The sequence below is a fragment of the Lactuca sativa genome, chromosome 2 (assembly GCF_002870075.4).
Source record: "Lactuca sativa cultivar Salinas chromosome 2, Lsat_Salinas_v11, whole genome shotgun sequence".
NCBI classification, from domain to species: Eukaryota; Viridiplantae; Streptophyta; class Magnoliopsida; order Asterales; family Asteraceae; genus Lactuca; species Lactuca sativa.
Window position 1 is genome coordinate 37,919,768 of NC_056624.2, and position 11,122 is coordinate 37,930,889.

Below are 11,122 nucleotides of genomic sequence, written 5' to 3' on the forward strand. Positions count from 1 at the left end.
AAACTTATGCTGGTAAAATTGAAATTTAGAGTTTTTTCTTACATAAAAGTTTCCATTTTAGAAGATAAAAAGAAATCTCCTTTTACTCGCTAGGGATCCCGAGTCCTCGTTGGGAGTGGGGTGAGAGTTTATTTATATTCCCCGATTGTGATGAGTACGTGGATAGAGATTGGAATGAGAATTCGGGGATAAGAATAATGATTGGGGTCCCTTGTATTCCTAGCCTCGGTTTACCATCTCTAAAAATGACCTTGAGATTAGTCATCACTTGGTAGATAGTAATGAAAAATAAAAATATTGATAGAAGTGATTTATTAGGCACTTCTAAAAGTAAGGTTATAGGCTTTCATTAGACCAATGACTTTTAGAATTTTCTTTTTCCTATCAATTTGTTGCGTTCAGGAGACCTACAAGAACATAATATTAAACCGTCAAAGGTTAAAAAAAAATGGGAGATGATAAATCAACGGCTTTTTATATAATCCACTTACTATTAAACTTAGTTGACAAATATGCCCACATCTATATTTAGAATGCAATTTAATTTTCATTTTAGGCACAGGCTCGTTATCAGTATTTATATGGTCATTCTGGGAGCTTGTTGCATGATGTGAGGCATTCAGGAGGTAGGGGAGTTTGGCAGACAATTGTGGATTGTATCAAGAGAATGGAAAGCGAGAATGTCTTAGATTCTAATGCTTTTTCGATTGTTGTGGGTGATGGGTCTGTGGCTCGGTTTTGGGACGATGTGTGGTGCGGAGGTGTGTTGTTTAAAACGCAATTCCATAGGTTGTTTTCGTTATCCTTGCTGAAAGATGGGTTGGTCTCGGATTTTTGGACTTCTGGTGGGTGGAATTTCCCTTGGAGGCGTGGAATTAGTGGATGAGTTGAAGCTGAGCAATTAAAGAGTCTTATGCAGATTTTGACTCATATTCAGTTGACTTTTATTCCTGATAGATCGTCCTGGAGTTTTAATCCAAGTGGGGTGTTTTCTGTTACTTCCATGAGAAGGTATATTGATTCTATTTCTCTTTCGGTTAGTGGAGTTGGGACTAGATGGAATCGGAATGTCCCAATTAAAGCTAATGTTTTTTGTGGAGGTTGAGGGTAAATAGAATCCATGTTCGTTCTGTCTTAGTGGACAGAGGTGTTGAGTTGAAGTCTATCATTTGTCCTATTTGTCAGTCTGAGGTAGAAAGTGTTTCGCATCTCTTTTTCCAGTGTGAGACGGCTTGTCAGATTTGGAGATGACTTGGGGTGTGGCTGGATGTTTTGTTTCCTATTGACCCTGGTGTTTCGGAGATGTTTGATTGGATGATTCTCTATTGATTGTTCGAAGGCATCGTTCTATCTTGGAGTCGGTTTACATGGCGAGTTTATGGGTAATTTGGTATTATAGGAATGGTGTCATCTTTAGCCCTAATAAGTTTAAAAAGCATCTTTTGTATGATACTATTGTTGATTTGTCTTTTCGGTGGTTCTCCCTTAGGAATACTAAGACTTGTGTTAGTTGGAGTGATTGGATGCGCAATCCACTAATGACTTAATCTTGTATTTTGCTAGCTCCTAGCTAGCTGTTTTTTAATGTGAGTTTTGTTGCTGTTCAAAAAAAAATATTTTGTTTACACATCATTTTAATACTTCATTTTTTATGATGTTTTATTTTTTTTTCTCCACAGAAATTGTAACGATGCAAATATACTTAATTTTTTGTCATCTCTCATTATGATAATTGTATTTATCTATTTAATTCTTTCCTGTGATGAGAATAAGGTTTAGGATTTGTTCGATTACATGCATGTGTTTAGTCATTGTTTTACATGTTTTCAGCAACATTTGTTACCCACTCTGTTTCAATGATATTGCAAGTATAACTCTATAAACATTATGAGTAAATTACATGAATGGTCCCTATCGTTTACGGTAATTTTCATGTTTGGTCCCTAACTTAATTTTTTAACTCGGTAGGTCCCTACTGTTTGTTTTTGTTACAAGCTTGGTCTCTGTCTTACCTAAAAAGACTATTTTGTCCTTGATTTTTTAATTTATTTAAATAAACACACCCCAACCCCACCCCTTCACCTTACCTTACCTACCTCACCATTTTTCTCTATTTAAATAATAGTCTTTTTAAGTAAGATAGGGATCACGCGCGTAACAAAAACAAATTGTAGGGAGCAAGCGTATAACAAAAACAAACATTATGGACCATTCGAGTTACAAAAATAAGTTATGGACCAAGTGTGCAAGTTACCCCCAAACCATAGGGACCATTCGTGTAATTTACTCAACATTATTTTATTTTTGTTGTTGTATTTTATTTTGTGCTTATAGTTTAATCATTTTTTTGTTATTATTTCTTACAAGGTGATAGCATAGAAGATCAGCCATAAACATTCTCAATTGACTAGTTGTTCATGTATTTGTTATTTAAATTTAACCAAAAACCAAACCAATTAAACCGAAAACGATCAAACCAAACTTTATTCGGATCGGTTTTGACTGATATTTTGGAAGTCAAAAAACCGAGAAATCCGAGCCGAACAGTTATGCCTTCATCATCAATAATAGGGTGTAATTTAATTTTTTATATTAGTCATATGTCTAATTATTAGTAAATCATTATCCCAAACACGCACGACACACGCGACTTCTTCCTCCTTCGGTGGCAACCATCTTCATTGAACATGTTTGGCACTGCAATATTCAGCCATCAAATAGTAAGTGATCATCCATTCTTTTTCCTTGTGTAAGTGTTCAGTTTTGCGTGTGATCTCTTCACAACATTTGATTCTTTGTGTACGATTCCATGTTAATTCTAAATATCAAACTTAACAGTGACGAGTACGATTAAGTCAATTCCAGCCATCTTCATCGAACACGGATGTTATCCATTTTGTTTAATTGGTTATCAGTTTATTCAGTTCCGTTTGATTGTTTTTTTACTTCCAAAATATTAACCAAAACAGAGCTGAATAATGTTTGGTTCAATCGTTTTCATTGGTTTGGTTTTTAGTTAAATCTGAATAACAACATATGAACAACTAATCAATTGAGAATGTTTATGGCTCATCCTTTGTCTCACAAACAAAAAACCTAAGGGATTGTTTGTTAGCATCTGTATTATCCATATTTGTATGATGCAGAGGCCTGGATGATATAGAGGCTCTGTATGAATCTATGAATCTGTATTTGAATGATTAATTGTTACTGTTTGGTTGGACATCTGAATGACTATGTTGAATGATACTGAATTTTTAAGTAATTATAAATAAAATACAAAATGTCATATAAAATCCAAATTAAAAATAGAACAAAATCCAAATTATAATTTATACAACACCCAAATTAAACATCATACAACATCCAAATTAAACATAATCCTAAGCATACAACTTTAAATTAATTGATTCGCAATCTGGTTACGCAAATTAGCCATATATTCAGTGTCTTGGTTACCCCACTGAATGTCGTGTATGTTTTGGTCATCACTTCCTCCACCTTCTACTTCATCCATAAACATAGTGTCTTCTTCAAAGTCCATAAATAATTGATCATGAATATTACACTTCCTTATAAAATTATGGACTGCAAAACAAGCAAGAACTATGTCTCTTTTTATTGGAAAAGGATAAGGAGCAATTTGCTTTAGGATTGGGAGTCTAGCCTTCAAAACTCCATAAGCGTGCTCAATAACATTTTTGAGTTGTGCTTGAGCATGGTTGAACTTTTCCTCCTTCGTTAATGCACGATGTCTTTGGAAATCGGCTAACCACTACCTCGTATTGTGGCAGGGAGCCATAACTCCACGAGTGTTGGTGTATGCGGCATCACAAAGGTAATATTTTTCTGTAACGTGAATTATTCTATTGTTATATAAAAAATAGATAAAGTATTTAATAATCAAAGTTAAAAAAAAATAAAAAAAAAAAAAAAAGATTTCAAAACTGGTTGAGGAATTGGAAAACCAGAATTTGGGTTAAATACAACTTGTTTTAGAACTCGTGAATCATGTGCTATGCCCTCCCAACCAGCCCATACAAACGTGAATATCATATCAAAATTACAAATTCCAACAACATTTTGATAGCATTCACCTTTTCCTCTTCCCCTATAAGGAGTTTGTTGATCAGCGGGCACGACTGCATGAACAAGAGTTCCATCTAACGCCCCGATCGCTCCTAGAAATATTTCTTTCAACCTTCTATGTCGTCTTGATGTGTTTACGGTTGCATTGGAAGATGTTGGCACAATAATTTCTCATGCAAAATTCATCATCGCATTTCTAACCTCATGAAAACACCTATGAATTGTTTCGGTTGAATGTTGAAATCTACGTTTAACCATTCGAAACCGCTCATTGTGTCCGATGACTGTCAAAAACATAGCTAACTTTTCTTCAACACTTATTGACCGACTACTTTGCAACCAATTTTTTTGTTTAAAATGGTTGCATAGTAGTACATATGATTCCCGTGAAAGACGCATAAACTCATAACATTGTAAAGAAGATCCATACAACAATTCTTGCGTAAATTCATGACCGGTCAATGTCGAATTCAAGTCGCTTATCCTTTCTATTCTTGTCGAAGCCAAAAACATCCAATACCAATAAAGCAACATGAAATACACAATATCATCATCGATATCCATAAATAACCTGTCAAACAACATATAAAATTAAAAATTTTAAAAACATAATGTCAAACAACATATAAAATTTAATATTTTAAACACAATAACAATAAACATCAAATAAAATTCCTTAAAAGTTGACATTTTAAATCCATAACGACACACATCAAATAAATTCATAAAAAAGTTCAACATTTTAAATCCATAACGACACACATAAAATAAAATCCTAAAAAAGTTCAACATTTTAAATCTATAACGACACACATCAAATAAAATCCTATAAAAACCATCACATCAACTCATATTTTGATCCGGCATTTCTTTACCACCTTTATTTTTAGAAACACTAGAGGTTCCTTCATTTGGACTTTCGGGTGAAGTCATACTTTCCATGTGAGTTACATTGATACCATCAAAGTCACTTAAATTAATGTCCGGAGAGTCATGAGAAGGGTGAGGAAGTGTAGAAGATGCCCCCCATCCATGAATGCCAGTCGCAGCCGACCCATCGAACAACTGAACACAAAGATCAGGGTACACTAGTGGAGAAGTTCTCAATGTTTCTACCATTTTGTTCAACTGCTTGAAAATATTATAAATATTATGAAATATTATAAAATATTATGATATATTACTTCTTATAAAAAATCACAATACCTTGATCTCTAGTTGTCATTCGTCTTCTTCCATGTTAAACGTGTTAGTTATATGGTTATAAACGTTGCCTATTTTGTTTTTTAATTTCAACCAAGCACCAAACTTTGCTTTTAGGTAGTCGTATCTGTTTTTCATCTGCTTTTGATCAACTACAAAATTGTATTCTGTTTTCAATCTTTCAGCTACATTCTTCCATGAGCTTGCTTTCAAACTACTCCCTTCACGTCTGTAAGTTGTAATTTCATGAATACAAGCTTCAAGGAATGTTTTTTCAACACCTTCTATTTGTTTCCAATTAATTCTAGGCCTCTTTTCTGCCATTGCCATGTCTAATATTCAAAATCCAGCAATGACATATTTCAGCAACAAAACTAGTTAACTACCACAACTAGACCAACAACATAACAGAAAAATTAAACAAAAAATAACATATTTCAACAACATATAGAAGAAAAATCACAGCAACAAGATATAAGATTTCAGCAACTTCTATTCTTATTATCCCTAATTTGTTTTCATCAAATTTTTGGACATTTCAGCAACATAATACATCAGTCTAATTTGTTTTCATCAAATTTTTGGACATTTCAGCAACATAATACATCAGTTCAAAGCATATATAGCAGCAAAATCAGCAAGAATAAAGATCAAACACAAACAACCCCAATATTCAAACAAAAAAATGCAATCCAACAACCCAGCAACAAAAACGCAACAAAAAACATACATAAAACTGAGAAATCGGTGGTTGAAGCTTGATGGAGAGAACAACAAGAACATAGATAAAACCCAACACCAAAATCGAGCATAAACAATTCGAGTATCACTTACCAACGTGAAGGAGGAGGCAAGGAAGCCGGAGGAGACGAAGCCAGAGGCCGGAATTGACGAAGCCGGAGGCCGGAGTTGACGAAGCCGGAGGTGTAGAGGTACCGTCGGAGATCTGTGAAGGGAAAACTCAACAGAGCAGCTCGTTGGAGAAGAAGGGTGAAAGAAAAAAAAGAAGCGGCATTTTTCTTTTGGGGCAAAGGTATGAATGGGAATGTTTTCATCCAGATCTCTCATAAAGTCTGACCGATTAAGGGCTTTTTTTTACCTCTTACTGAATAAGTGGTTAAAATAGCTTCAACCAAACGCTCTGAATCTGAACGATTCAGAGCCTCCCTCTCTATAAGACCATTAAGTGGCTAAACAAACAGCCCCTAAGTGTCATAATCAGGGAGGACAAAAATTAAGTATAAATGAATAGATGATAAAATTCAGTGAAAAAAAAAACTCATGAAAATGAAGTATCAAAAATGATTTGTGAACAAAAAAAATTAAAAGCAAAAATTAAGTACTAATAATGAATAATGTGCCTAAAATAAAAACTAAATTGCATTCTAAGTAGGGGAAAATACAAATCTAGCCAAAATCCTTAATTACTTATCAAAAAATAGCAAAAAGAAAACCACTTAGCCAAAAATAGCCCACAAAAGAGTAGTGAACCTACAATTGACTATGCTTTTCCGCAGTTGAATACTCTTTTCCCCTGAGACTACTCTTTCACGGGCCCGTTTATTTTTTTATGGCCCATAAGCCCAAAGTATATAACAGTGTTGCAAATATCGGCCTAGGAGGCCGATTAATCGGCGCCTAGGCGCTTGGCGGTCCTCCACCGTCGACGTTTATAGCAAATCGGCCTATATAATCAGATGTGGTCAAAGACGGAGATAATCGGGTCTAGGCGGGTCTAGGCGCCCTAATCGGTCAACACAAGTCAACATAATTTAAAATCATTTTAAGGGCAAAATTGTCAAAATGCAACAATTATTTCTAGGGTTGTGTCCAATTTCTCTCATTCAATCGTATGCAGTCAAAGAAAATTGACCTTCTCTCTTTAGACTCAACCCATGAACGAATGAAAGAAGTGAAACGACGGCGTCTTCTTCTTCCGTTCACCGATTCACGACGTCGACTTTAGCTCCGGTTTGTCATCACCATTGAATAACGTCATCGCAGTACCCTTACAAGCTCACAAGTTCGTCATTACATTCGAAGAACGATGTCGACTTTAGCTCTGGTTCGTCATCCTCTTCCGACAGCATGACCCGTTCCTCAAAAATCCCATCGACATCAATCACGTTATCTGTAAAGGTTAGTCTCTACTTTTATTTATTTCATTTACTGATTTTATGAGTTCATTATTGTTCTTGTCACACAAGCTGTTCGATGAAAATCCTCACAGAGTTCTTGGAACACCTATTTCGAAATTTGGGAGTACGCACACTAGCTGTTTGATGAAAATCCTCAATGAGTTCATTGTTTTTCTTGGCCAAAGCAGACATAAATGATGATTAAGGATCTCAATATGACGACTTTTTTTCTTAATCACTAACTTCGTTCTTGATTGCAACTTAAAGAACATGAAAAGGTACTGAGAGCTCTTGAAGCTAGGAACTTCACCACAAAAGTGAAGATTCACAAAAACTTCTTGGTTTTACAGCTCTTTATCGGTTCTTTCATTACCCTGGTAGCCAGAGGTTAAGACTTGGCCAGGTATGTTGTTAATATAGTTGGTTGCTCAAACTGTTTTCTTAATCTATTATTGTTTTGGGATGTTTGAGGTGGTTTTAATCTTTGTTGAGTTTGTAGATTTATAAACTTTTCAGGGTATGAGTTTGCCAAGATTTTGGGATTTATTTAGTTGAATGTTCACCTGTGTAACATGGTTAGGTTATTGTGCTCTGTCTTCCTCTCCTATTAAGTTGGTAGGATTTGTAAAACCTTTAAACAAAAAATTTTATTAGCTTATTGTGGTTTAACCCTTTTACCTTTCAAAGTTTAAGACATTTATAATTTTGATTTTGGAGCAGAAAAAAGCAGATGAGAGAATGTTGAATTTGGCAGAATACATTTTTATAGAGAGAAAAAGAGAAACTTCACCACAAGATCACTGACCTTTTAAAGAAGCTTGATGGCAAGCAACGACTGGACATAGAGTTCAAAGTAATGGAAGGAGCCATGGAAGTAATGAGACACATGAATCATGAAGATGTTGATGCATAGAAGAAATTTGAGTCCATTGAAATTTTTTTGAAAGAAAAAGAAGAATTTGAGGGCATTGAAGCGCTTAATCTAACAAGAATGGTCTTTATAGCTATTACTATTAAGTTGATTATTTTATGGATGTTCTTGATGTATAATTGGCTTGTTTGCAACCTATATCTGTAACCAAAGTGTGGTTTTTGTCATCCTATTAAACATATTCAACAAATTTGGTTAAAAGTTGAATATGAAAAACCCAAAATGTTAAACTTGTTATTAAAATTTTATGCTTATTTATTTATATTCTTAGGATTAAAATTAGATTTATTAAGTTTGAATAATCTTTTTAATAATTAATGGTACCCGATTAATCCCCCGATTAATCCCCGCCTGGCCGATTAATCTCTTGATCCCAGTCGACCACCGAGCTACCGTCGAGCGATTTCTGCAACCTTGGTATATAATGTAAAATTTTTCAGACTAGGTCATTTTTTCCTATTGTTTTGTTGGTTTGGCTACTTTTTTCTCTCAATGGAGCACCCAAAGAACAACCAGGTTTGTCTATTTTACATCAAAATTTCACTGTGTTCGTGTGTAGAAGTAGGTTTTGTATATATGTCACAACTGGCCTATTCGGCTAGAAAATTTCATTCTTAAGTAAGTAAGGACTCTTGTGAGACTTGTGCTAACACACCTAAGTGTTCAATATGAGTTCATAAGGAGCCATATAGTGTTAGAATGCAAATCTCTCCAAGTATGTGAAATCTCTTCCAAATCTCTCTAAGTATGCGAAATCTCTCTAAGAATAGTGAATCTTTCCCAAATCTGTCCAAGAAGAGTGGATCTCTCCCAAATCTCTCTAGCTATGTGAAATCTCTCCCAAATATCTCTAAGTATGCGAAATCTCTCTAAGAATAGTGAATCTCTCCCAAATCTCTGCAAGAATAGTGAATCTCTCCCAAATCTCTCTAGGTATGCGAAATCTCTCCAAGAATAGTGAATCTCTCCTAAATCTCTCTAAGTATGTGAAATCTCTCCAAGAATAGTGAATGTCTCCTAAATCTCTCCAAGTATGTGAAATCTCTCCCAAATCTCTCCATATATCTCAAATCTCCCTACGCACCTTCCTTAGTCGAAAATAGCTCAAAACCGGAAGAGGAAACCCCCAAAAGGGCCCTCTTGGTCCAGAACCCTCTTGGCCCGGACTCCTCTTGGTCCTGAACCTCTTGGACCGGAACCCTCCTGGTGCGGAACCTCTTAGTCCGGAAGGTCTTCTAAGGAGGCTAAGAGGAAGCTCATCTCGGAAGCCTCTCATCTGGATAGGTTCGCAGCTCCGGAAGTTCTTACCCCACTTCGGTTCGGAAGCACCTCGTTCCGGACCATTGATCTTCTGACTTCGGAACTCCGCCTAATGACTTCGGAAAGTACTGTTTACTTCGGAACTCGTTCAGTGCCTCCGGAACCCCTCTGCCAACCCCTTCAGAACCTCGCAGACCCTCCCCTCCCCTCCAAAATTTAACTAAGGGCTTCAGAATTCGCATAAGGGCTCTAGATTTCACCTTATGACTTCGGATTTTGGACTATTCCGGACCTTTTTACCATTTTAAGATATTTTGAGGTCGGAAATCCCACCAAACTCGTGTTTTTCATAACTGAGACCCCTAAAACCATTATTTTATGATATAATTTATTTATTTTAAGCATACTCTTCATAAAAATAAATGGTTGGGATTTAGGAAAACCTTATCCTAACTCAAGAAAATGACAAATGGATTGACCTTGTGATTTGATGAAATTCCTCATTTCCCATGCAAATCACAGTATTCCAAGTTTTACCCGTCAAATACCCATGCATGGACCACCAGATCCCCATGCATCAAAGATTCCTTTCCTTTTCTTATACTCCAAAGCAACAACAGTGAGGGAGTTTAGACTCCACATCCTCTCTACTTTTCCCATTTTCTCTCAAAAACTCATCTTCAAGCAAGAACAGGGGATCTTGCTGAAAGGAAATTTCTCAACTTCTTCCTGGGAAATTTTAAAGTAAACTCCTCCACTCATCCAATATTTTATAATATTTTAAGATGAATCCATATTATTTTATTCATAATAATATATGATATCATCCTTAGGAAAGCATCCCTCCCAGGGAAGTTCCTCATCTCAGCAAGAGTTTAAGCTTGAGATCTTCACTCCATAACTCCAAACAACTCCTCAACCAACTCAAGGTGAGCTTCATACCCCACCTTTTTCCATGTTTTAATGTTTTTGGGGGAGAGTACAAGTCAAATCTTGCCTAAACTCTTAGATGATTACATATATACGTATGTTTGTATGTGTGTGAAATATTATTAAATTATTATTTAGTAATATACTCATGAATGAAGGATTTCTAAATTTCACAAAGAACAGAGGATACTTTGAACAAAAGAGCCTCCCAATTATTGAGTGTGTCCAACTTAACCCCTTTATCTATGCTTTCATGTCTAAAGACAAAAGTTATAAAAAGAGACCTTACTAAGTGGACAACATTTCTAGTGATTTTCGAAAATAGGAACTTTGTGACTATTTTGCAAACTATCAGGGAGTATTTTATAAATATTCACATAAAAGTTTGCGTCAAGAAAATATACAAGTAGAGCCTTTATGACAGAAATATTTGCATGTCATAAGCTGCTATCATAAAACCTCCGAGAACACAAGTAATGTTGTATATGTCATAAAACAGAAAATGCGTGTCATAACCAGCAGTTATAAATTTATATAAATTATAACTTCACACTTTTTCTCTTGACTAAAA

The 11,122-nt window shown here is 35.3% G+C and overlaps 1 protein-coding gene across 1 annotated transcript; it reads right to left on the minus strand.

Moving 5' to 3' along the window:
- Nucleotides 1–4,639: 4,639 nt before the first annotated feature.
- LOC111886317 (uncharacterized) lies at nucleotides 4,640–5,622 on the minus strand. The gene is made up of 3 exons (XM_023882556.1): nucleotides 5,359–5,622; nucleotides 5,041–5,217; nucleotides 4,640–4,660 (listed from the first exon to the last, which is right to left on the minus strand). Exons 1-3 carry the CDS (start codon nucleotides 5,620–5,622, stop codon nucleotides 4,640–4,642), a joined length of 462 nt encoding a protein of 153 aa, XP_023738324.1.
- Between the last annotated feature and the right edge of the window lie 5,500 nt (nucleotides 5,623–11,122).